At 48.3% G+C, this 26851-nt stretch overlaps 1 protein-coding gene across 2 annotated transcripts in view; it reads left to right on the top strand.

Moving 5' to 3' along the window:
* The window catches only part of LOC106591860 (dedicator of cytokinesis protein 1), a 747377-nt gene that overhangs the window by 368581 nt on the left and 351945 nt on the right, over positions 1 to 26851 (top strand). For both annotated transcript variants that reach the window (XM_045687698.2, XM_045687696.2), the window contains exon 31: positions 1328 to 1428. In XM_045687698.2, the coding sequence (XP_045543654.2) occupies positions 1328 to 1428 (101 nt within the window). The remainder of the gene's footprint in view (positions 1 to 1327; positions 1429 to 26851) is intronic.

Below are 26851 nucleotides of genomic sequence, written 5' to 3'. Positions count from 1 at the left end.
GTTATTGTGGGTTATTGTGTGGTATGGTGTGTTATTGTGTGGTATGGTGTGTTATTGTGGGGTATTGTGGGGTATGGTGTGTTATTGTGGGGTATTGTGGGGTATGGTGTGTTATTGTGGGGTATTGGGTGTTATTGTGGGGTATTGTGGGGTATTGTGGGGTATGGTGTGTTATTGTGGGGGTATTGTGGGGGTATGGTGGGGTATTGTGTGTTATTGTGGGGTATGGTGGGGTATTGTGGGGTATTGTGGGGTGTGTTATTGTGGAGTATGGTGGGGTGTTGTGTGTTATTGTGGGGGTATGGTGGGGTATTGTGGGGTATGGTGTGTAGATGGGTGAGAAAAGACATTCATTTAATCCATGTTGAATTCAGACTGTAACACAACAACATGTGGAATAAGTCCAGGTATGAATACTTTCTGAAGGCTTTGTAGTAGTTGGGAATATGTCCCAAATGACAACTTATCCCCTATGTAGTGCACTACTTTTGACTAGGGCTCTGGTCAGAAGTAGTGCACTGAATAGAGAATAGGGTGCCATTTGGGACTTGCGGGGTCATTTGAATGCTCTTAACAAAGGGGTTGAACTCTACAGCACTAAAACGAGATTAGCATAAAATCGTTTGACAGTGGTACGCTTAAATGACTGTATAATGAGCTGTGATTTAAAAAGCCATTTCAGAATATTTTATCTCGTCTCTTCATGGCGTCGATGCTCCTTTTCCCTACGTTTCAAATCTGTCACATATGGAAGAATTTTAACGCTGGTAAGTATTTAACTGCAGACGAGGGTCCTGGCAGCTTTTTAAAGCCTTCGGGGCATGTCTTCATTATGATAAAGTTCACGTGTCTCCTAATAACACTGAAACGATCTGCTGAATTCTGTTATTTTAAATATCTTCATCAACAACTAAAGGGCACATGGATCATTTGTCTGGCTACGCCATCTCTTAATAGAATGAATATTCATTTCTGAATCTAAGTCATGTTGTAGTCTGTGTGTTGGTGCCTCTAGGTATCTGCTTTAGATATAGAATGGTCTGATCGTTTGTAGATCTCTTCAGGATAAGGTTGTTATGGCTGTGAGAACCTGGTAATATGGACATCTCTCTCTCTCCTCCCTTCTCTTCTCATGTCTTCCCTCTCTCCTCCCTTCTCTTCCCTCTCTCCTCCCGTCTTTCATCTCCTCCCTTTTCATCCTCACTCTTCCCTCTCTCCTCTCCTCACTCTTCCCTCTCTCCTCTCCTCCCTCCCTCTTCCCTCTCTCCTCCCTTCACCCTTCTCTCCTCCCTCTCTCCTCTCTTCTCTCCTCTCTCTCTCCTCTCAGCTGTGGAACAACTACTTCCACCTTGCCGTGGCGTATCTTACCCAGGAGTCCTTGCAGCTTGAGAACTTCTCCAGCGACAAACGATCCAAGATCTTCCAGAAGTGAGTTACATTACCCCATCACACACTCCCCAGAGGACAGTAGTACATTACCCCCGTCACACACTCCCCAGAGGACAGTAGTACATTACCCCGTCACACACTCCCCAGAGGACAGTAGTACATTACCCCCGTCACACACTCCCCAGAGGACAGTAGTACATTACCCCGTCACACACTCCCCAGAGGACAGTAGTACATTACCCCGTCACACACTCCCCAGAGGACAGTAGTACATTACCCCGTCACACACTCCCCAGAGGACAGTAGTACATTACCCCCGTCACACACTCCCCAGAGGACAGTAGTACATTACCCCGTCACACACTCCCCAGAGGACAGTAGTACATTACCCCGTCACACACTCCCCAGAGGACAGTAGTACATTACCCCATCACACACTTCCCAGAGGACAGTAGTACATTACCCCATTACACACTCCCCAGAGGACAGTAGTACATTACCCCGTCATACACTGAGGAGTCTCTCTGTAATCTCCGTCCTATAGTTTCACTGAGGAGTCTCTCTGTAATCTCCGTCCTATAGTTTCACTGAGGAGTCTCTCTGTAATCTCCATCCTATAGTTTCACTGAGGAGTCTCTCTGTAATCTCCATCCTATAGTTTCACTGAGGAGTCTCTCTGTAATCTCCATCCTATAGTTTCACTGAGGAGTCTCTCTGTAATCTCCGTCCTATAGTTTCACTGAGGAGTCTCTCTGTAATCTCCGTCCTATAGTTTCACTGAGGAGTCTCTCTGTAATCTCCGTCCTATAGTTTCACTGAGGAGTCTCTCTGTAATCTCCGTCCTATAGTTTCACTGAGGAGTCTCTCTGTAAGCTCCATCCTATAGTTTCACTGAGGAGTCTCTCTGTAATCTCCATCCTATAGTTTCACTGAGGAGTCTCTCTGTAATCTCCATCCTATAGTTTCACTGAGGAGTCTCTCTGTAATCTCCATCCTATAGTTTCACTGAGGAGTCTCTCTGTAATCTCCGTCCTATAGTTTCACCGAGGAGTCTCTCTGTAATCTCCATCCTATAGTTTCACTGAGGAGTCTCTCTGTAATCTCCATCCTATAGTTTCACTGAGGAGTCTCTCTGTAATCTCCGTCCTATAGTTTCACTGAGGAGTCTCTCTGGGTCATGTTATCTAACCTACCTGACTCTGTATTCAGGGTGGTGTTATCTGACCTACCTGATTCTGTATTCAGGGTGGTGTTATCTAACCTACCTGACTCTGTATTCAGGGTGGTGTTATCTGACCTACATGGCTCTGTATTCAGGGTGGTGTTATCTGACCTACCTGACTGTATTCAGGGTGGTGTTATCTGACCTACCTGACTCTGTATTCAGGGTGGTGTTATCTGACGTGCCTGACTCTCTATTCAGGGTGGTGTTATCTGACCTACCTGACTCTGTATTCAGGGTGGTGTTATCTGACCTACCTGACTCTGTATTCAGGGTGGTGTTATCTGACCTACCTGACTCTGTATTCAGGGTGGTGTTATCTGACCTACCTGACTCTGTATTCAGGGTGGTGTTATCTGACGTACCTGGCTCTATATTCAGGGTGGTGTTATCTGACCTACCTGACTCTGTATTCAGGGTGGTGTTATCTGACCTACCTGACTCTGTATTCAGGGTGGTGTTATCTGACCTACCTGACTCTGTATTCAGGGTGGTGTTATCTGACCTACCTGACTCTGTATTCAGGGTGGTGTTATCTGACGTACCTGGCTCTATATTCAGGGTGGTGTTATCTGACCTACCTGACTCTGTATTCAGGGTGGTGTTATCTGACGTACCTGGCTCTATATTCAGGGTGGTGTTAGTAAAACTGACTGACAGGGGTTTTTATTGAGGAGAACATTTGACTGACTGTGACTCGTGTGTGATTGTATTACCTCTCTACATTTAGAGGAATATGTAAATCTCTCTGCAGCGCAGCGTCTGTTAATTGACTCAAATGTAAATCCAACGTCTTGGTTGTCAGTATCAGGTTTGTCTCTAACCTTTTCAGTGGTTATGTCCTCACAACCTTTATCAGAGCCAAATTCTATTTCATCCCACGCCTGATACTGAGGTGTGCTGAGATTACAGTTTCCTGTCTCATTTAGTGACTGTGTACGGCACACTGTGGGTGACTGACGACTCAAATACTGAAGTCAGTGTTCCTACAGTAGGGAAGTCATTTAGGCCATATGAAATATCTTCCACATCTCACTCATAATAACATTTCTCCAAACTGCAGGTGGGAATAGTTTCATTTCTATCCATTATCTATTCTATACTATATCCTCAAAAAGTTATTTCATCAGCAGAAAGAGTTTATAGTCTGGACAACAGACATATGTCATGTAGCATAGTGTGTTAAATGTTCCTGGACCAAAAGGTGAGTCTCTATTCATCTACTGGAGGCTCCTGTCTCTCTCTCTCTTTCTCTCTCTCTCTCTGTCTCTCTGTCTCTCTATCTGTCTCTCTCTCTCTCTTTCTCTCTCTCTCTCTGTCTCTCTGTCTCTCTATCTGTCTCTCTCTCTCTCTCTCTGTCTCTCTCTCTCTCTGTCTCTCTATCTGTCTCTCTCTCTCTGTCTCTCTCTCTTTCTCTCTCTCTCCCTTTCTCTGTCTCTCTCTCTCTCTCTCTGTGTGTCTCTCTCTCTCTCCCTCTCTCTTTCTCTTTTTTTGATCTACTAGAAGACCCTATTTCTGATAGTGTAGGGAAACAGAAGAACAGACAGGCAGTAAATCTTACTAGCACATTGCCCTCATTGTCTACAGATGGTTAGCTAGTAGCTACATAGAGGGCAATGTGATATGTCTACAGATGGTTAACTAGTAGCTACATAGAGGGCAATGTGATATGTCTACAGATGGTTAACTAGTAGCTACATAGAGGGTAATGTTATATGTCTACAGATGGTTAGCTATTAGCTACATAGAGGGCAATGTGATATGTCTACAGATAGTTAGCTAGTAGCTACATAGAGGGCAATGTGATATGTCTACAGATGGTTAGCTAGTAGCTACATAGAGGGCAATGTGATATGTCTACAGATGGTTAGCTAGTAGCTACATAGAGGGCAATGTGATATTTCTACAGATGGTTAGCTATTAGCTACATAGAGGGCAATGTGATATGTCTACAGATGGTTAGCTAGTAGCTACATAGAGGACACTGTCATATGTCTACAGATGGTTAGCTAGTAGCTGCATAGAGGGCAATGTGATATGTCTACAGATAGTTAGCTAGTAGCTACATAGAGGGCAATGTGATATGTCTACAGATGGTTAGCTAGTAGCTACATAGAGGGCAATGTGATATGTCTACAGATAGTTAGCTAGTAGCTACATAGAGGGCAATGTGATATTTCTACAGATGGTTAGCTAGTAGCTACATAGAGGGCAATGTGATATGTCTACATAGGGGGCAATGTAGCTACGTAGAGGGCAATGTGATATGTCTACATAGGGGGCAATGTAGCTACATAGAGGGCAATGTGATATGTCTACATAGGGGGCAATGTAGCTACATAGAGGGCAATGTGTAATATATCTATTATACTTTAGGTCCTGATCCAACTCCCACACAATCAGGCATGTTAAACATTCTCACCCACCCTGCACCCCGGTGTTGCCTCAGCCTTGGGCCCTTTGGCAGCCCTCCTGTAGCCCAGCTAGGGACCCCCTATCCAGGCCTCTGCTGGCCCGGTGCTCTGCTGCTCTGCCCAGGGGGATTACCATTCTGGATGAATAGAGGAAGAGACCAGGGGGATTACCATGCTGGATGAATAGAGGAAGAGACCAGGGGGATCACCATTCTGGATGAATAGAGGAATAGACCAGGGGGATTACCATTCTGGATGAATGGAGGAAGAGACCAGGGGGATCACCATTCTGGATGAATAGAGGAATAGACCAGGGGGATTACCATTCTGGATGAATGGAGGAAGAGACCAGGGGGATTACCATTCTGGATGAATAGAGGAATAGACCAGGGGGATTACCATTCTGGATGAATAGAGGAAGAGACCAGGGGGATTACCATTCTGGATGAATAGAGGAAGAGACCAGGGGGATTACCATTCTGGATGAATAGAGGAATAGATCAGGGGGATTACCATTATGGATGGATAGAGGAATAGACCAGGGGGATTACCATTCTGGATGAAGAGAGGAAGAGACCAGGGGGATTACCATTCTGGATGAATAGTGGAAGAGACCAGGGGGATTACCATTCTGGATGGATAGAGGAATAGACCAGGGGGATTACCATTCTGGATGAATAGAGGAATAGACCAGGGGGATTACCATTCTGGATGAATAGAGGAATAGACCAGGGGGATTTCCATTCTGTATGAATAGAGGAAGAGACCAGGGGCTGAACTCCACTCCTCCTCTCTCTCTCTCTCATTCTCTCTCTGTCTCTTCATTTGATGTTCTTCCCACTGACATCTAAACCTGTCATTAAAAGGAAGATGAGGACAGTTTCTTTGGTGGACTTTAAAGAAAGGAGAAATGGGGGATTCTCTCAGTAGTAGCTCCCCTTTCACTCTATCACGCTCACACACAGTCCCTGTCTCTGTCGCTCTCTCGTTCTCTCTCTCTCTGTCGCTCTCTCGTTCTCTCTCTCTGTCGCTCTCTCGTTCTCTCTCTGTCGCTCTCTCGTTATCTCTCTGTCGCTCTCTCGTTCTCTCTCTCTCTCTCTCTCTCTCTCTCTCTCTCTCTCTCTCTCTCTCTCGCTGATCTGCCACTCGCCCTCGTCACACCAATTATTATCTTCTGAGTGTCAGAGCAGAGAGGCAGGGGAGGGTAGTGTTATGGAGACGTGTGTTTGATCAGCCCTGTGTCTGATCCTAGAACAACTCCTACAGACTGTTGCATCATCTCTTGGTGATCCACACACAGAGACACACAACACAAACTCTGTTTGACTGACTAGCTGTCTGTCTAGCTGTCTGTATTTCTGTCTGTCTGGCTGACTGACTAGCTGTCTGACTGTCTGTCTAGCTGTCTGTATTGCTGTCTAGCTGTCTGTATTTCTGTCTGTCTGGCTGACTGACTAGCTGTCTGACTGTCTGTCTAGCTGTCTGTATTTCTCTCTGGCTGTCTAGCTTTCTGTATTTCTGTCTGTCTGGCTGACTGACTAGCTGTCTGTCTGACTGACTGACTAGCTGTCTGTATTTCTGTCTGTCTGGCTGACTGACTAGCTGTCTGACTGTCTGTCTAGCTGTCTGTATTTCTGTCTGTCTGACTGACTAGCTGTCTGACTGTCTGTCTAGCTGCCTGGCTGACTGACTTTCTATCTAACTGACTGACTGACTGTCTGGCTAACTGGCTGTCTAGCTGACTGACTGGCATACTGGCTGGCTGACATACTGACTGTCGGTCTGTTTGTCTCTCTCTGTCTGTCTGTTTAGCTGTCTGTCTGTTTAGCTGTCTGTCTGACACTGTAGCAATCAGATGAATTCACGTAGGAGATGACAGTTTCACATGGACCATAGACAGTGTAACCGTAGTTACCGTGTTGAGGTGAGGAGGGGTTCAGTGTAACAGTAGTTACTGTGTTGAGGTGAGGAGGGGTTCAGTGTAACAGTAGTTACCATGTTGAGGTGAGGAGGGGTTCAGTGTAACAGTAGTTACCGTGTTGAGGTGAGGAGGGGTTCAGTGTAACAGTAGTTACCGTGTTGATGAGGGGTTCAGTGTAACAGTAGTTACCGTGTTGAGGTGAGGAGGGGTTCAGTGTAACAGTAGTTACCGTGTTGAGGAGGGGTTCAGTGTAACAGTAGTTACCGTGTTGAGGTGAGGAGGGGTTCAGTGTAACAGTAGTTACCGTGTTGATGAGGGGTTCAGTGTAACAGTAGTTACCGTGTTGAGGTGAGGGGTTCAGTGTAACAGTAGTTACCGTGTTGAGGAGGGGTTCAGTGTAACAGTAGTTACCGTGTTGAGGTGAGGAGGGGTTCAGTGTAACAGTAGTTACCGTGTTGAGGTGAGGAGGGGTTCAGTGTAACAGTAGTTACCGTGTTGAGGTGAGGAGGGGTTCAGTGTAACATTAGTTACCGTGTTGCGGTGAGGAGGGGTTCAGTGTAACAGTAGTTACCGTGTTGAGGTGAGGAGGGGTTCAGTGTAACAGTAGTTACCGTGTTGAGGTGAGGAGGGGTTCAGTGTAACAGTAGTTACCGTGTTGAGGTGAGGAGGGGTTCAGTTTAACCGTAGTTACCGTGTTGAGGTGAGGAGGGGTTCAGTGTAACAGTAGTTATCGTGTTGAGGTGAGGAGGGGTTCAGTGTAACAGTAGTTACCGTGTTGAGGTGAGGAGGGGTTCAGTGTAACAGTAGTTACCGTGTTGAGGTGAGGAGGGGTTCAGTGTAACAGTAGTTACCGTGTTGAGGTGAGGAGGGGTTCAGTGTAACCGTACTTACCGTGTTGAGGTGAGGAGGGGTTCAGTGTAACAGTAGTTACTGTGTTGAGGTGAGGAGGGGTTCAGTGTAACAGTAGTTACCGTGTTGAGGAGGGGTTCAGTGTAACAGTAGTTACCGTGTTGAGGAGGGGTTCAGTGTAACAGTAGTTACCGTGTTGAGGTGAGGAGGGGTTCAGTGTAACAGTAGTTACCGTGTTGAGGTGAGGAGGGGTTCAGTGTAACCGTAGTGACCGTGTTGAGGTGAGGAGGGGTTCAGTGTAACAGTAGTTACCGTGTTGAGGTGAGGAGGGGTTCAGTGTAACAGTAGTTACCGTGTTGAGGAGGGGTTCAGTGTAACAGTAGTTACCGTGTTGAGGTGAGGAGGGGTTCAGTGTAACCGTAGTGACCGTGTTGAGGTGAGGAGGGGTTCAGTGTAACAGTAGTTACCGTGTTGAGGTGAGGAGGGGTTCAGTGTAACAGTAGTTACCGTGTTGAGGAGGGGTTCAGTGTAACAGTAGTTACCGTGTTGAGGAGGGGTTCAGTGTAACAGTAGTTACCGTGTTGAGGTGAGGAGGGGTTCAGTGTAACAGTAGTTACCGTGTTGAGGTGAGGAGGGGTTCAGTGTAACAGTAGTTACCGTGTTGAGGTGAGGAGGGGTTCAGTGTAACCGTACTTACCGTGTTGAGGTGAGGAGGGGTTCAGTGTAACAGTAGTTACTGTGTTGAGGTGAGGAGGGGTTCAGTGTAACAGTAGTTACCGTGTTGAGGAGGGGTTCAGTGTAACAGTAGTTACCGTGTTGAGGAGGGGTTCAGTGTAACAGTAGTTACCGTGTTGAGGTGAGGAGGGGTTCAGTGTAACAGTAGTTACCGTGTTGAGGTGAGGAGGGGTTCAGTGTAACAGTAGTTACCGTGTTGAGGTGAGGAGGGGTTCAGTGTAACCGTAGTGACCGTGTTGAGGTGAGGAGGGGTTCAGTGTAACAGTAGTTACCGTGTTGAGGTGAGGAGGGGTTCAGTGTAACAGTAGTTACCGTGTTGAGGAGGGGTTCAGTGTAACAGTAGTTACCGTGTTGAGGTGAGGAGGGGTTCAGTGTAACAGTAGTTACCGTGTTGAGGTGAGGAGGGGTTCAGTGTAACAGTAGTTACCGTGTTGAGGTGAGGAGGGGTTCAGTGTAACAGTAGTTACCGTATTGAGGTGAGGAGGGGTTCAGTGTAACAGTAGTTACCGTGTTGAGGTGAGGAGGGATTCAGTGTAACAGTAGTTACCGTGTTGAGGTGAGGAGGGATTCAGTGTAACAGTAGTTACCGTGTTGAGGTGAGGAAGGGGTTCAGTGTAACAGTAGTTACCGTGTTGAGGTGAGGAGGGGTTCAGTGTAACCGTAGTGACCGTGTTGAGGTGAGGAGGGGTTCAGTGTAACAGTAGTTACCGTGTTGATGAGGGGTTCAGTGTAACAGTAGTTACCGTGTTGATGAGGGGTTCAGTGTAACAGTAGTTACCGTGTTGAGGTGAGGAGGGGTTCAGTGTAACAGTAGTTACCGTGTTGAGGGGTTCAGTGTAACAGTAGTTACCGTGTTGAGGTGAGGAGGGGTTCAGTGTAACAGTAGTTACCGTGTTGATGAGGGGTTCAGTGTAACAGTAGTTACCGTGTTGATGAGGGGTTCAGTGTAACAGTAGTTACCGTGTTGAGGTGAGGAGGGATTCAGTGTAACCGTAGTGACCGTGTTGAGGTGAGGAGGGGTTCAGTGTAACAGTAGTTACCGTGTTGAGGTGAGGAGGGGTTCAGTGTAACAGTAGTTACCGTGTTGAGGAGGGGTTCAGTGTAACAGTAGTTACCGTGTTGAGGTGAGGAGGGGTTCAGTGTAACAGTAGTTACCGTGTTGAGGTGAGGAGGGGTTCAGTGTAACCGTAGTGACCGTGTTGAGGTGAGGAGGGGTTCAGTGTAACAGTAGTTACCGTGTTGAGGTGAGGAGGGGTTCAGTGTAACAGTAGTTACGTGTTGAGGAGGGGTTCAGTGTAACAGTAGTTACCGTGTTGATGTGAGGAGGGGTTCAGTGTAACAGTAGTTACCGTGTTGAGGTGAGGAGGGGTTCAGTGTAACAGTAGTTACCGTGTTGAGGTGAGGAGGGGTTCAGTGTAACCGTAGTTACCGTGTTGAGGTGAGGAGGGGTTCAGTGTAACAGTAGTTATCGTGTTGAGGTGAGGAGGGGTTCAGTGTAACAGTAGTTACCGTGTTGATGAGGGGTTCAGTGTAACAGTAGTTACCGTGTTGAGGTGAGGAGGGGTTCAGTGTAACAGTAGTTACCGTGTTGAGGTGAGGAGGGGTTCAGTGTAACCGTAGTGACCGTGTTGAGGTGAGGAGGGGTTCAGTGTAACAGTAGTTACCATGTTGAGGTGAGGAGGTGTTCAGTGTAACAGTAGTTACCGTGTTGAGGTGAGGAGGGGTTCAGTGTAACAGTAGTTACTGTGTTGAGGTGAGGAGGGGTTCAGTGTAACAGTAGTTACCATGTTGAGGTGAGGAGGGGTTCAGTGTAACAGTAGTTACCGTGTTGAGGTGAGGAGGGGTTCAGTGTAACAGTAGTTACCGTGTTGAGGTGAGGAGGGGTTCAGTGTAACAGTAGTTACCGTGTTGAGGTGAGGAGGGGTTCAGTGTAACAGTAGTTACCGTGTTGAGGTGAGGAGGGGTTCAGTGTAACAGTAGTTACCGTGTTGAGGTGAGGAGGGGTTCAGTGTAACCGTAGTTACCGTGTTGAGGTGAGGAGGGGTTCAGTGTAACCGTACTTACCGTGTTGAGGTGAGGAGGGGTTCAGTGTAACAGTAGTTATCGTGTTGAGGTGAGGAGGGGTTCAGTGTAACAGTAGTTACCGTGTTGAGGTGAGGAGGGGTTCAGTGTAACAGTAGTTACCGTGTTGAGGTGAGGAGGGGTTCAGTGTAACAGTAGTTACCGTGTTGAGGTGAGGAGGGGTTCAGTGTAACAGTAGTTACCGTGTTGAGGTGAGGAGGGGTTCAGTGTAACAGTAGTTACCGTGTTGAGGAGGGGTTCAGTGTAACAGTAGTTACCGTGTTGAGGTGAGGAGGGGTTCAGTGTAACAGTAGTTATCGTGTTGAGGTGAGGAGGGGTTCAGTGTAACCGTAGTGACCGTGTTGAGGTGAGGAGGGGTTCAGTGTAACAGTAGTTACCGTGTTGAGGTGAGGAGGGGTTCAGTGTAACAGTAGTTACCGTGTTGAGGAGGGGTTCAGTGTAACAGTAGTTACCGTGTTGAGGAGGGGTTCAGTGTAACAATAGTTACCGTGTTGAGGTGAGGAGGGGTTCAGTGTAACAGTAGTTACCGTGTTGATGAGGGGTTCAGTGTAACAGTAGTTACCGTGTTGAGGTGAGGAGGGGTTCAGTGTAACAGTAGTTACCGTGTTGAGGAGGGGTTCAGTGTAACAGTAGTTACCGTGTTGAGGGGTTCAGTGTAACTGTAGTTACCGTGTTGAGGTGAGGAGGGGTTCAGTGCAACAGTAGTTACCGTGTTGAGGTGAGGAGGGGTTCAGTGTAACAGTAGTTACCGTGTTGAGGTGAGGAGGGGTTCAGTGTAACAGTAGTTACCGTGTTGATGAGGGGTTCAGTGTAACAGTAGTTACCGTGTTGAGGTGAGGAGGGGTTCAGTGTAACAGTAGTTACCGTGTTGATGAGGGGTTCAGTGTAACAGTAGTTACCGTGTTGAGGTGAGGACGGGTTCAGTGTAACAGTAGTTACCGTGTTGAGGTGAGGAGGGGTTCAGTGTAACAGTAGTTACCGTGTTGAGGTGAGGAGGGGTTCAGTGTAACAGTAGTTACCGTGTTGAGGTGAGGGGTTCAGTGTAACCGTACTTACCGTGTTGAGGTGAGGAGGGGTTCAGTGTAACAGTAGTTATCGTGTTGAGGTGAGGAGGGGTTCAGTGTAACAGTAGTTACCGTGTTGAGGTGAGGAGGGGTTCAGTGTAACAGTAGTTACCGTGTTGAGGTGAGGAGGGGTTCAGTGTAACAGTAGTTACTGTGTTGAGGTGAGGAGGGGTTCAGTGTAACAGTAGTTACCGTGTTGAGGTGAGGAGGGGTTCAGTGTAACAGTAGTTACCGTGTTGAGGTGAGGAGGGGTTCAGTGTAACAGTAGTTACTGTGTTGAGGTGAGGAGGGGTTCAGTGTAACAGTAGTTACCGTGTTGAGGAGGGGTTCAGTGTAACAGTAGTTACCGTGTTGAGGTGAGGAGGGGTTCAGTGTAACAGTAGTTATCGTGTTGAGGTGAGGGGTTCAGTGTAACCGTAGTGACCGTGTTGAGGTGAGGAGGGGTTCAGTGTAACAGTAGTTACCGTGTTGAGGTGAGGAGGGGTTCAGTGTAGCCGTACTTACCGTGTTGAGGTGAGGAGGGGTTCAGTGTAACAGTAGTTACCGTGTTGAGGTGAGGAGGGGTTCAGTGTAACAGTAGTTACCGTGTTGAGGAGGGGTTCAGTGTAACAGTAGTTACCGTGTTGAGGAGGGGTTCAGTGTAACCGTAGTGACCGTGTTGAGGTGAGGAGGGGTTCAGTGTAACAGTAGTTACCGTGTTGAGGTGAGGAGGGGTTCAGTGTAACAGTAGTTACCGTGTTGAGGAGGGGTTCAGTGTAACAGTAGTTACCGTGTTGAGGAGGGGTTCAGTGTATCAATAGTTACCGTGTTGAGGTGAGGAGGGGTTCAGTGTAACAGTAGTTACCGTGTTGAGGTGAGGAGGGGTTCAGTGTAACAGTAGTTACCGTGTTGAGGTGAGGAGGGGTTCAGTGTAATCGTAGTTACCGTGTTGAGGTGAGGGGTTCAGTGTAACCGTAGTTACCGTGTTGAGGTGAGGAGGGGTTCAGTGTAACAGTAGTTATCGTGTTGAGGTGAGGAGGGGTTCAGTGTAACAGTAGTTACCGTGTTGAGGTGAGGAGGGGTTCAGTGTAACAGTAGTTACCGTGTTGAGGTGAGGAGGGGTTCAGTGTAACAGTAGTTACCGTGTTGAGGAGGGGTTCAGTGTAACAGTAGTTACCGTGTTGAGGAGGGGTTCAGTGTAACTGTAGTTACCATGTTGAGGTGAGGAGGGGTTCAGTGTAACAGTAGTTACCGTGTTGAGGTGAGGAGGGGTTCAGTGTAACAGTAGTTACCGTGTTGAGGTGAGGAGGGGTTCAGTGTAACAGTAGTTACCGTGTTGATGAGGGGTTCAGTGTAACAGTAGTTACCGTGTTGAGGTGAGGAGGGGTTCAGTGTAACCGTAGTTACCGTGTTGAGGTGTGGAGGGGTTCAGTGTAACAGTAGTTACCGTGTTGAGGTGAGGAGGGGTTCAGTGTAACAGTAGTTACCGTGTTGATGAGGGGTTCAGTGTAACAGTAGTTACCGTGTTGAGGTGAGGAGGGGTTCAGTGTAACAGTAGTTACCGTGTTGATGAGGGGTTCAGTGTAATAGTAGTTACCGTGTTGAGGTGAGGAGGGGTTCAGTGTAACAGTAGTTACCGTGTTGAGGTGAGGAGGGGTCAGTGTAACAGTAGTTACCGTGTTGAGGTGAGGAGGGGTTCAGTGTAACAGTAGTTACCGTGTTGAGGTGAGGAGGGGTTCAGTGTAACAGTAGTTACTGTGTTGAGGTGAGGAGGGGTTCAGTGTAACAGTAGTTACCGTGTTGAGGGGTTCAGTGTAACAGTAGTTACCGTGTTGAGGAGGGGTTCAGTGTAACAGTAGTTACCGTGTTGAGGTGAGGAGGGGTTCAGTGTAACAGTAGTTACCGTGTTGAGGTGAGGAGGGGTTCAGTGTAACAGTAGTTACCGTGTTGAGGTGAGGAGGGGTTCAGTGTAACAGTAGTTACCGTGTTGAGGTGAGGAGGGGTTCAGTGTAACAGTAGTTACCGTGTTGAGGTGAGGAGGGGTTCAGTGTAACAGTAGTTACCGTGTTGAGGTGAGGAGGGGTTCAGTGTAACAGTAGTTACCGTGTTGAGGAGGGGTTCAGTGTAACAGTAGTTACCGTGTTGAGGAGGGGTTCAGTGTATCAATAGTTACCGTGTTGAGGTGAGGAGGGGTTCAGTGTAACAGTAGTTACCGTGTTGAGGTGAGGAGGGTTTCAGTGTAACAGTAGTTACCGTGTTGAGGTGAGGAGGGGTTCAGTGTAACAGTAGTTACCGTGTTGAGGTGAGGGGTTCAGTGTAACCGTAGTTACCGTGTTGAGGTGAGGAGGGGTTCAGTGTAACAGTAGTTATCGTGTTGAGGTGAGGAGGGGTTCAGTGTAACAGTAGTTACCGTGTTGAGGTGAGGAGGGGTTCAGTGTAACAGTAGTTACCGTGTTGAGGTGAGGAGGGGTTCAGTGTAACAGTAGTTACCGTGTTGAGGAGGGGTTCAGTGTAACAGTAGTTACCGTGTTGAGGAGGGGTTCAGTGTAACTGTAGTTACCGTGTTGAGGTGAGGAGGGGTTCAGTGTAACAGTAGTTACCGTGTTGAGGTGAGGAGGGGTTCAGTGTAACAGTAGTTACCGTGTTGAGGTGAGGAGGGGTTCAGTGTAACAGTAGTTACCGTGTTGATGAGGGGTTCAGTGTAACAGTAGTTACCGTGTTGAGGTGAGGGGTTCAGTGTAACAGTAGTTACCGTGTTGAGGTGAGGAGGGGTTCAGTGTAACCGTAGTTACCGTGTTGAGGTGTGGAGGCGTTCAGTGTAACAGTAGTTACTGTGTTGAGGTGAGGAGGGGTTCAGTGTAACAGTAGTTACCGTGTTGATGAGGGGTTCAGTGTAACAGTAGTAACCGTGTTGAGGTGAGGAGGGGTTCAGTGTAACAGTAGTTACCGTGTTGATGAGGGGTTCAGTGTAATAGTAGTTACCGTGTTGAGGTGAGGAGGGGTTCAGTGTAACAGTAGTTACCGTGTTGAGGTGAGGAGGGGTTCAGTGTAACAGTAGTTACCGTGTTGAGGTGAGGAGGGGTTCAGTGTAACAGTAGTTACCGTGTTGAGGTGAGGAGGGGTTCAGTGTAACAGTAGTTACTGTGTTGAGGTGAGGAGGGGTTCAGTGTAACAGTAGTTACCGTGTTGAGGGGTTCAGTGTAACAGTAGTTACCGTGTTGAGGAGGGGTTCAGTGTAACAGTAGTTACCGTGTTGAGGTGAGGAGGGGTTCAGTGTAACAGTAGTTACTGTGTTGAGGTGAGGAGGGGTTCAGTGTAACAGTAGTTACCGTGTTGAGGGGTTCAGTGTAACAGTAGTTACCGTGTTGAGGAGGGGTTCAGTGTAACAGTAGTTACCGTGTTGAGGTGAGGAGGGGTTCAGTGTAACAGTAGTTACCGTGTTGAGGTGAGGAGGGGTTCAGTGTAACAGTAGTTACCGTGTTGAGGTGAGGAGGGGTTCAGTGTAACAGTAGTTACTGTGTTGAGGTGAGGAGGGGTTCAGTGTAACAGTAGTTACCGTGTTGAGGGGTTCAGTGTAACAGTAGTTACCGTGTTGAGGAGGGGTTCAGTGTAACAGTAGTTACCGTGTTGAGGTGAGGAGGGGTTCAGTGTAACAGTAGTTATCGTGTTGAGGTGAGGAGGGGTTCAGTGTAACCGTAGTGACCGTGTTGAGGTGAGGAGGGGTTCAGTGTAACAGTAGTTACCGTGTTGAGGTGAGGAGGGGTTCAGTGTAGCCGTACTTACCGTGTTGAGGTGAGGAGGGGTTCAGTGTAACAGTAGTTACCGTGTTGAGGTGAGGAGGGGTTCAGTGTAACAGTAGTTACCGTGTTGAGGAGGGGTTCAGTGTAACAGTAGTTACCGTGTTGAGGAGGGGTTCAGTGTAACAGTAGTTACCGTGTTGAGGTGAGGAGGGGTTCAGTGTAACAGTAGTTACCGTGTTGAGGTGAGGAGGGGTTCAGTGTAACAGTAGTTACCGTGTTGAGGAGGGGTTCAGTGTAACAGTAGTTACCGTGTTGAGGAGGGGTTCAGTGTAACTGTAGTTACCATGTTGAGGTGAGGAGGGGTTCAGTGTAACAGTAGTTACCGTGTTGAGGTGAGGAGGGGTTCAGTGTAACAGTAGTTACCGTGTTGAGGTGAGGAGGGGTTCAGTGTAACAGTAGTTACCGTGTTGATGAGGGGTTCAGTGTAACAGTAGTTACCGTGTTGAGGTGAGGGGTTCAGTGTAACAGTAGTTACCGTGTTGAGGTGAGGAGGGGTTCAGTGTAACCGTAGTTACCGTGTTGAGGTGTGGAGGGGTTCAGTGTAACAGTAGTTACCGTGTTGAGGTGAGGAGGGGTTCAGTGTAACAGTAGTTACCGTGTTGATGAGGGGTTCAGTGTAACAGTAGTTACCGTGTTGAGGTGAGGAGGGGTTCAGTGTAACAGTAGTTACCGTGTTGATGAGGGGTTCAGTGTAATAGTAGTTACCGTGTTGAGGTGAGGAGGGGTTCAGTGTAACAGTAGTTACCGTGTTGAGGTGAGGAGGGGTTCAGTGTAACAGTAGTTACCGTGTTGAGGTGAGGAGGGGTTCAGTGTAACAGTAGTTACCGTGTTGAGGTGAGGAGGGGTTCAGTGTAACAGTAGTTACTGTGTTGAGGTGAGGAGGGGTTCAGTGTAACAGTAGTTACCGTGTTGAGGGGTTCAGTGTAACAGTAGTTACCGTGTTGAGGAGGGGTTCAGTGTAACAGTAGTTACCGTGTTGAGGTGAGGAGGGGTTCAGTGTAACAGTAGTTACCGTGTTGAGGTGAGGAGGGGTTCAGTGTAACAGTAGTTACCGTGTTGAGGTGAGGAGGGGTTCAGTGTAACAGTAGTTACCGTGTTGAGGTGAGGAGGGGTTCAGTGTAACAGTAGTTACCGTGTTGAGGTGAGGAGGGGTTCAGTGTAACAGTAGTTACCGTGTTGAGGTGAGGAGGGGTTCAGTGTAACAGTAGTTACCGTGTTGAGGAGGGGTTCAGTGTAACAGTAGTTACCGTGTTGAGGAGGGGTTCAGTGTATCAATAGTTACCGTGTTGAGGTGAGGAGGGGTTCAGTGTAACAGTAGTTACCGTGTTGAGGTGAGGAGGGTTTCAGTGTAACAGTAGTTACCGTGTTGAGGTGAGGAGGGGTTCAGTGTAACAGTAGTTACCGTGTTGAGGTGAGGGGTTCAGTGTAACCGTAGTTACCGTGTTGAGGTGAGGAGGGGTTCAGTGTAACAGTAGTTATCGTGTTGAGGTGAGGAGGGGTTCAGTGTAACAGTAGTTACCGTGTTGAGGTGAGGAGGGGTTCAGTGTAACAGTAGTTACCGTGTTGAGGTGAGGAGGGGTTCAGTGTAACAGTAGTTACCGTGTTGAGGAGGGGTTCAGTGTAACAGTAGTTACCGTGTTGAGGAGGGGTTCAGTGTAACTGTAGTTACCGTGTTGAGGTGAGGAGGGGTTCAGTGTAACAGTAGTTACCGTGTTGAGGTGAGGAGGGGTTCAGTGTAACAGTAGTTACCGTGTTGAGGTGAGGAGGGGTTCAGTGTAACAGTAGTTACCGTGTTGATGAGGGGTTCAGTGTAACAGTAGTTACCGTGTTGAGGTGAGGGGTTCAGTGTAACAGTAGTTACCGTGTTGAGGTGAGGAGGGGTTCAGTGTAACCGTAGTTACCGTGTTGAGGTGTGGAGGCGTTCAGTGTAACAGTAGTTACTGTGTTGAGGTGAGGAGGGGTTCAGTGTAACAGTAGTTACCGTGTTGATGAGGGGTTCAGTGTAACAGTAGTAACCGTGTTGAGGTGAGGAGGGGTTCAGTGTAACAGTAGTTACCGTGTTGATGAGGGGTTCAGTGTAATAGTAGTTACCGTGTTGAGGTGAGGAGGGGTTCAGTGTAACAGTAGTTACCGTGTTGAGGTGAGGAGGGGTTCAGTGTAACAGTAGTTACCGTGTTGAGGTGAGGAGGGGTTCAGTGTAACAGTAGTTACCGTGTTGAGGTGAGGAGGGGTTCAGTGTAACAGTAGTTACTGTGTTGAGGTGAGGAGGGGTTCAGTGTAACAGTAGTTACCGTGTTGAGGGGTTCAGTGTAACAGTAGTTACCGTGTTGAGGAGGGGTTCAGTGTAACAGTAGTTACCGTGTTGAGGTGAGGAGGGGTTCAGTGTAACAGTAGTTACTGTGTTGAGGTGAGGAGGGGTTCAGTGTAACAGTAGTTACCGTGTTGAGGGGTTCAGTGTAACAGTAGTTACCGTGTTGAGGAGGGGTTCAGTGTAACAGTAGTTACCGTGTTGAGGTGAGGAGGGGTTCAGTGTAACAGTAGTTACCGTGTTGAGGTGAGGAGGGGTTCAGTGTAACAGTAGTTACCGTGTTGAGGTGAGGAGGGGTTCAGTGTAACAGTAGTTACTGTGTTGAGGTGAGGAGGGGTTCAGTGTAACAGTAGTTACCGTGTTGAGGGGTTCAGTGTAACAGTAGTTACCGTGTTGAGGAGGGGTTCAGTGTAACAGTAGTTACCGTGTTGAGGTGAGGAGGGGTTCAGTGTAACAGTAGTTATCGTGTTGAGGTGAGGAGGGGTTCAGTGTAACCGTAGTGACCGTGTTGAGGTGAGGAGGGGTTCAGTGTAACAGTAGTTACCGTGTTGAGGTGAGGAGGGGTTCAGTGTAGCCGTACTTACCGTGTTGAGGTGAGGAGGGGTTCAGTGTAACAGTAGTTACCGTGTTGAGGTGAGGAGGGGTTCAGTGTAACAGTAGTTACCGTGTTGAGGAGGGGTTCAGTGTAACAGTAGTTACCGTGTTGAGGAGGGGTTCAGTGTAACAGTAGTTACCGTGTTGAGGTGAGGAGGGGTTCAGTGTAACCGTAGTGACCGTGTTGAGGTGAGGAGGGGTTCAGTGTAACAGTAGTTACCGTGTTGAGGTGAGGAGGGGTTCAGTGTAACAGTAGTTACCGTGTTGAGGAGGGGTTCAGTGTAACAGTAGTTACCGTGTTGAGGAGGGGTTCAGTGTATCAATAGTTACCGTGTTGAGGTGAGGAGGGGTTCAGTGTAACAGTAGTTACCGTGTTGAGGTGAGGAGGGGTTCAGTGTAACAGTAGTTACCGTGTTGAGGTGAGGAGGGGTTCAGTGTAACAGTAGTTACCGTGTTGAGGTGAGGGGTTCAGTGTAACCGTAGTTACCGTGTTGAGGTGAGGAGGGGTTCAGTGTAACAGTAGTTATCGTGTTGAGGTGAGGAGGGGTTCAGTGTAACAGTAGTTACCGTGTTGAGGTGAGGAGGGGTTCAGTGTAACAGTAGTTACTGTGTTGAGGTGAGGAGGGGTTCAGTGTAACAGTAGTTACCGTGTTGAGGAGGGGTTCAGTGTAACAGTAGTTACCGTGTTGAGGAGGGGTTCAGTGTAACAGTAGTTACCGTGTTGAGGAGGGGTTCAGTGTAACTGTAGTTACCGTGTTGAGGTGAGGAGGGGTTCAGTGTAACAGTAGTTACCGTGTTGAGGTGAGGAGGGGTTCAGTGTAACAGTAGTTACCGTGTTGAGGTGAGGAGGGGTTCAGTGTAACAGTAGTTACCGTGTTGATGATGGGTTCAGTGTAACAGTAGTTACCGTGTTGAGGTGAGGGGTTCAGTGTAACAGTAGTTACCGTGTTGAGGTGAGGAGGGGTTCAGTGTAACCGTAGTTACCGTGTTGAGGTGTGGAGGGGTTCAGTGTAACAGTAGTTACCGTGTTGAGGTGAGGAGGGGTTCAGTGTAACAGTAGTTACCGTGTTGATGAGGGGTTCAGTGTAACAGTAGTTACCGTGTTGAGGTGAGGAGGGGTTCAGTGTAACAGTAGTTACCGTGTTGATGAGGGGTTCAGTGTAATAGTAGTTACCGTGTTGAGGTGAGGAGGGGTTCAGTGTAACAGTAGTTACCCTGTTGAGGTGAGGAGGGGTTCAGTGTAACAGTAGTTACCGTGTTGAGGAGGGGTTCAGTGTAACAGTAGTTACCGTGTTGAGGAGGGGTTCAGTGTATCAATAGTTACCGTGTTGAGGTGAGGAGGGGTTCAGTGTAACAGTAGTTACCGTGTTGAGGTGAGGAGGGGTTCAGTGTAACAGTAGTTACCGTGTTGAGGTGAGGAGGGGTTCAGTGTAACAGTAGTTACCGTGTTGAGGTGAGGAGGGGTTCAGTGTAACAGTAGTTACCGTGTTGAGGTGAGGGGTTCAGTGTAACAGTAGTTACCGTGTTGAGGTGAGGAGGGGTTCAGTGTAACAGTAGTTACCGTGTTGAGGTGAGGAGGGGTTCAGTGTAACAGTAGTTACTGTGTTGAGGTGAGGAGGGGTTCAGTGTAACAGTAGTTACTGTGTTGAGGTGAGGAGGGGTTCAGTGTAACAGTAGTTACCGTGTTGAGGGGTTCAGTGTAACAGTAGTTACCGTGTTGAGGAGGGGTTCAGTGTAACAGTAGTTACCGTGTTGAGGTGAGGAGGGGTTCAGTGTAACAGTAGTTATCGTGTTGAGGTGAGGAGGGGTTCAGTGTAACCGTAGTGACCGTGTTGAGGTGAGGAGGGGTTCAGTGTAACAGTAGTTACCGTGTTGAGGTGAGGAGGGGTTCAGTGTAGCCGTACTTACCGTGTTGAGGTGAGGAGGGGTTCAGTGTAACAGTAGTTACCGTGTTGATGATGGGTTCAGTGTAACAGTAGTTACCGTGTTGAGGTGAGGGGTTCAGTGTAACAGTAGTTACCGTGTTGAGGTGAGGAGGGGTTCAGTGTAACCGTAGTTACCGTGTTGAGGTGTGGAGGGGTTCAGTGTAACAGTAGTTACCGTGTTGAGGTGAGGAGGGGTTCAGTGTAACAGTAGTTACCGTGTTGATGAGGGGTTCAGTGTAACAGTAGTTACCCTGTTGAGGTGAGGAGGGGTTCAGTGTAACAGTAGTTACCATGTTGAGGAGGGGTTCAGTGTAACAGTAGTTACCGTGTTGAGGTGAGGAGGGGTTCAGTGTAACCGTAGTTACCGTGTTGATGAGGGGTTCAGTGTAACAGTAGTAACCGTGTTGAGGTGAGGAGGGGTTCAGTGTAACAGTAGTTACCGTGTTGATGAGGGGTTCAGTGTAATAGTAGTTACCGTGTTGAGGTGAGGAGGGGTTCAGTGTAACAGTAGTTACCGTGTTGAGGTGAGGAGGGGTTCAGTGTAACAGTAGTTACCGTGTTGAGGTGAGGAGGGGTTCAGTGTAACAGTAGTTACCGTGTTGAGGTGAGGAGGGGTTCAGTGTAACAGTAGTTACCGTGTTGATGAGGGGTTCAGTGTAATAGTAGTTACCGTGTTGAGGTGAGGAGGGGTTCAGTGTAACAGTAGTTACCCTGTTGAGGTGAGGAGGGGTTCAGTGTAACAGTAGTTACCGTGTTGAGGAGGGGTTCAGTGTAACAGTAGTTACCGTGTTGAGGAGGGGTTCAGTGTATCAATAGTTACCGTGTTGAGGTGAGGAGGGGTTCAGTGTAACAGTAGTTACCGTGTTGAGGTGAGGAGGGGTTCAGTGTAACAGTAGTTACCGTGTTGAGGTGAGGAGGGGTTCAGTGTAACCGTAGTTACCGTGTTGAGGTGTGGAGGGGTTCAGTGTAACAGTAGTGACCGTGTTGAGGTGAGGAGGGGTTCAGTGTAACAGTAGTTACCGTGTTGAGGTGAGGAGGGGTTCAGTGTAACAGTAGTTACCGTGTTGAGGTGAGGAGGGGTTCAGTGTAACAGTAGTTACCGTGTTGAGGTGAGGAGGGGTTCAGTGTAACAGTAGTTACCGTGTTGAGGTGTGGAGGGGTTCAGTGTAACAGTAGTTACCCTGTTGAGGTGAGGAGGGGTTCAGTGTAACAGTAGTTACCGTGTTGAGGAGGGGTTCAGTGTAACAGTAGTTACCGTGTTGAGGAGGGGTTCAGTGTATCAATAGTTACCGTGTTGAGGTGAGGAGGGGTTCAGTGTAACAGTAGTTACCGTGTTGAGGTGAGGAGGGGTTCAGTGTAACAGTAGTTACCGTGTTGAGGTGAGGAGGGGTTCAGTGTAACCGTAGTTACCGTGTTGAGGTGTGGAGGGGTTCAGTGTAACAGTAGTTACCGTGTTGAGGTGAGGAGGGGTTCAGTGTAACAGTAGTTACCGTGTTGATGAGGGGTTCAGTGTAACAGTAGTAACCGTGTTGAGGTGAGGAGGGGTTCAGTGTAACAGTAGTTACCGTGTTGATGAGGGGTTCAGTGTAATAGTAGTTACCGTGTTGAGGTGAGGAGGGGTTCAGTGTAACAGTAGTTACCGTGTTGAGGTGAGGAGGGGTTCAGTGTAACAGTAGTTACCGTGTTGAGGTGAGGAGGGGTTCAGTGTAACAGTAGTTACCGTGTTGAGGTGAGGAGGGGTTCAGTGTAACAGTAGTTACCGTGTTGAGGTGAGGAGGGGTTCAGTGTAACCGTAGTTACCGTGTTGAGGTGTGGAGGGGTTCAGTGTAACAGTAGTTACCGTGTTGAGGTGAGGAGGGGTTCAGTGTAACAGTAGTTACTGTGTTGATGAGGGGTTCAGTGTAACAGTAGTTACCGTGTTGAGGTGAGGAGGGGTTCAGTGTAACAGTAGTTACCGTGTTGATGAGGGGTTCAGTGTAATAGTAGTTACCGTGTTGAGGTGAGGAGGGGTTCAGTGTAACAGTAGTTACCCTGTTGAGGTGAGGAGGGGTTCAGTGTAACAGTAGTTACCGTGTTGAGGAGGGGTTCAGTGTAACAGTAGTTACCGTGTTGAGGAGGGGTTCAGTGTATCAATAGTTACCGTGTTGAGGTGAGGAGGCGTTCAGTGTAACAGTAGTTACCGTGTTGAGGTGAGGAGGGGTTCAGTGTAACAGTAGTTACCGTGTTGAGGTGAGGAGGGGTTCAGTGTAACAGTAGTTACCGTGTTGAGGTGAGGGGTTCAGTGTAACAGTAGTTACCGTGTTGAGGTGAGGAGGGGTTCAGTGTAACAGTAGTTACCGTGCTGAGGTGAGGAGGGGTTCAGTGTAACAGTAGTTACCGTGTTGAGGTGAGGAGGGGTTCAGTGTAACAGTAGTTACCGTGTTGAGGTGAGGAGGGGTTCAGTGTAACAGTAGTTACTGTGTTGAGGTGAGGAGGGGTTCAGTGTAACAGTAGTTACCGTGTTGAGGGGTTCAGTGTAACAGTAGTTACCGTGTTGAGGAGGGGTTCAGTGTAACAGTAGTTACCGTGTTGAGGTGAGGAGGGGTTCAGTGTAACAGTAGTTACCGTGTTGAGGTGAGGAGGGGTTCAGTGTAACCGTAGTTACCGTGTTGAGGTGAGGAGGGGTTCAGTGTAACAGTAGTTACCGTGTTGATGAGGGGTTCAGTGTAACAGTAGTTACCGTGTTGAGGTGAGGAGGGGTTCAGTGTAACAGTAGTTACCGTGTTGATGAGGGGTTCAGTGTAATAGTAGTTACCGTGTTGAGGTGAGGAGGGGTTCAGTGTAACAGTAGTTACCCTGTTGAGGTGAGGAGGGGTTCAGTGTAACAGTAGTTACCGTGTTGAGGAGGGGTTCAGTGTAACAGTAGTTACCGTGTTGAGGAGGGGTTCAGTGTATCAATAGTTACCGTGTTGAGGTGAGGAGGGGTTCAGTGTAACAGTAGTTACCGTGTTGAGGTGAGGAGGGGTTCAGTGTAACAGTAGTTACCGTGTTGAGGTGAGGAGGGGTTCAGTGTAACCGTAGTTACCGTGTTGAGGTGTGGAGGGGTTCAGTGTAACAGTAGTTACCGTGTTGAGGTGAGGAGGGGTTCAGTGTAACAGTAGTTACCGTGTTGATGAGGGGTTCAGTGTAACAGTAGTAACCGTGTTGAGGTGAGGAGGGGTTCAGTGTAACAGTAGTTACCGTGTTTATGAGGGGTTCAGTGTAATAGTAGTTACCGTGTTGAGGTGAGGAGGGGTTCAGTGTAACAGTAGTTACCGTGTTGAGGTGAGGAGGGGTTCAGTGTAACCGTAGTTACCGTGTTGAGGTGTGGAGGGGTTCAGTGTAACAGTAGTTACCGTGTTGAGGTGAGGAGGGGTTCAGTGTAACAGTAGTTACCGTGTTGATGAGTGGTTCAGTGTAACAGTAGTTACCGTGTTGAGGTGAGGAGGGGTTCAGTGTAACAGTAGTTACCGTGTTGAGGAGGGGCTCAGTGTAACAGTAGTTACCGTGTTGAGGAGGGGTTCAGTGTAACAGTAGTTACCGTGTTGAGGTGAGGAGGGGTTCAGTGTAACAGTAGTTACCGTGTTGAGGTGAGGGGTTCAGTGTAACCGTAGTTACCGTGTTGAGGTGAGGAGGGGTTCAGTGTAACAGTAGTTATCGTGTTGAGGTGAGGAGGGGTTCAGTGTAACAGTAGTTACCGTGTTGAGGTGAGGAGGGGTTCAGTGTAACAGTAGTTACCGTGTTGAGGTGAGGAGGGGTTCAGTGTAACAGTAGTTACCGTGTTGAGGAGGGGTTCAGTGTAACAGTAGTTACCGTGTTGAGGAGGGGTTCAGTGTAACTGTAGTTACCGTGTTGAGGTGAGGAGGGGTTCAGTGTAACAGTAGTTACCGTGTTGAGGTGAGGAGGGGTTCAGTGTAACAGTAGTTACCGTGTTGAGGTGAGGAGGGGTTCAGTGTAACAGTAGTTACCGTGTTGATGAGGGGTTCAGTGTAACAGTAGTTACCGTATTGAGGTGAGGAGGGGTTCAGTGTAACAGTAGTTATCGTGTTGAGGTGAGGAGGGGTTCAGTGTAACAGTAGTTACCGTGTTGAGGTGAGGAGGGGTTCAGTGTAACAGTAGTTACCGTGTTGAGGTGAGGAGGGGTTCAGTGTAACAGTAGTTACCGTGTTGAGGAGGGGTTCAGTGTAACAGTAGTTACCGTGTTGAGGAGGGGTTCAGTGTAACTGTAGTTACCGTGTTGAGGTGAGGAGGGGTTCAGTGTAACAGTAGTTACCGTGTTGAGGTGAGGAGGGGTTCAGTGTAACAGTAGTTACCGTGTTGAGGTGAGGAGGGGTTCAGTGTAACAGTAGTTACCGTGTTGATGAGGGGTTCAGTGTAACAGTAGTTACCGTGTTGAGGTGAGGGGTTCAGTGTAACAGTAGTTACCGTGTTGAGGGGTTCAGTGTAACAGTAGTTACCGTGTTGAGGTGAGGGGTTCAGTGTAACAGTAGTTACCGTGTTGAGGTGAGGGGTTCAGTGTAACCGTAGTGACCGTTTTGAGGTGAGGAGGGGTTCAGTGTAACAGTAGTTACCGTGTTGATGATGGGTTCAGTGTAACAGTAGTTACCGTGTTGAGGTGAGGGGTTCAGTGTAACAGTAGTTACCGTGTTGAGGTGAGGAGGGGTTCAGTGTAACCGTAGTTACCGTGTTGAGGTGTGGAGGGGTTCAGTGTAACAGTAGTTACCGTGTTGAGGTGAGGAGGGGTTCAGTGTAACAGTAGTTACCGTGTTGATGAGGGGTTCAGTGTAACAGTAGTTACCGTGTTGAGGTGTGGAGGGGTTCAGTGTAACAGTAGTTACCGTGTTGAGGTGAGGAGGGGTTCAGTGTAACCGTAGTTACCGTGTTGAGGTGTGGAGGGGTTCAGTGTAACAGTAGTTACCGTGTTGAGGTGAGGAGGGGTTCAGTGTAACAGTAGTTACCGTGTTGATGAGGGGTTCAGTGTAACAGTAGTAACCGTGTTGAGGTGAGGAGGGGTTCAGTGTATCAATAGTTACCGTGTTGATGAGGGGTTCAGTGTAATAGTAGTTACCGTGTTGAGGTGAGGAGGGGTTCAGTGTAACAATAGTTACCGTGTTGAGGTGAGGAGGGGTTCAGTGTAACATTAGTTACCGTGTTGAGGTGAGGAGGGGTTCAGTGTAACAGTAGTTACCGTGTTGAGGTGAGGAGGGGTTCAGTGTAACAGTAGTTACCGTGTTGAGGTGAGGAGGGGTTCAGTGTAACAGTAGTTACCGTGTTGAGGTGAGGAGGGGTTCAGTGTAACCGTAGTTACCGTGTTGAGGTGTGGAGGGGTTCAGTGTAACAGTAGTTACCGTGTTGAGGTGAGGAGGGGTTCAGTGTAACAGTAGTTACCGTGTTGATGAGGGGTTCAGTGTAACAGTAGTTACCGTGTTGAGGTGAGGAGGGGTTCAGTGTAACAGTAGTTACCGTGTTGATGAGGGGTTCAGTGTAATAGTAGTTACCGTGTTGAGGTGAGGAGGGGTTCAGTGTAACAGTAGTTACCCTGTTGAGGTGAGGAGGGGTTCAGTGTAACAGTAGTTACCGTGTTGAGGAGGGGTTCAGTGTAACAGTAGTTACCGTGTTGAGGAGGGGTTCAGTGTATCAATAGTTACCGTGTTGAGGTGAGGAGGCGTTCAGTGTAACAGTAGTTACCGTGTTGAGGTGAGGAGGGGTTCAGTGTAACAGTAGTTACCGTGTTGAGGTGAGGAGGGGTTCAGTGTAACAGTAGTTACCGTGTTGAGGTGAGGGGTTCAGTGTAACAGTAGTTACCGTGTTGAGGTGAGGAGGGGTTCAGTGTAACAGTAGTTACCGTGCTGAGGTGAGGAGGGGTTCAGTGTAACAGTAGTTACCGTGTTGAGGTGAGGAGGGGTTCAGTGTAACAGTAGTTACTGTGTTGAGGTGAGGAGGGGTTCAGTGTAACAGTAGTTACCGTGTTGAGGGGTTCAGTGTAACAGTAGTTACCGTGTTGAGGAGGGGTTCAGTGTAACAGTAGTTACCGTGTTGAGGTGAGGAGGGGTTCAGTGTAACAGTAGTTATCGTGTTGAGGTGAGGAGGGGTTCAGTGTAACCGTAGTGACCGTGTTGAGGTGAGGAGGGGTTCAGTGTAACAGTAGTTACCGTGTTGAGGTGAGGAGGGGTTCAGTGTAACCGTAGTTACCGTGTTGAGGTGAGGAGGGGTTCAGTGTAACAGTAGTTACCGTGTTGATGAGGGGTTCAGTGTAACAGTAGTTACCGTGTTGAGGTGAGGAGGGGTTCAGTGTAACAGTAGTTACCGTGTTGATGAGGGGTTCAGTGTAATAGTAGTTACCATGTTGAGGTGAGGAGGGGTTCAGTGTAACAGTAGTTACCCTGTTGAGGTGAGGAGGGGTTCAGTGTAACAGTAGTTACCGTGTTGAGGGGTTCAGTGTAACAGTAGTTACCGTGTTGAGGAGGGGTTCAGTGTATCAATAGTTACCGTGTTGAGGTGAGGAGGGGTTCAGTGTAACAGTAGTTACCGTGTTGAGGTGAGGAGGGGTT

This window comes from Salmo salar, chromosome 01 (assembly GCF_965601325.2).
Source record: "Salmo salar chromosome 01, fSalSal1, whole genome shotgun sequence".
Classification (NCBI taxonomy): domain Eukaryota; kingdom Metazoa; phylum Chordata; class Actinopteri; order Salmoniformes; family Salmonidae; genus Salmo; species Salmo salar.
The sequence above is the reverse complement of the archived record's forward strand: the minus strand, read 5'-3'. Positions and strand labels throughout refer to the sequence as shown.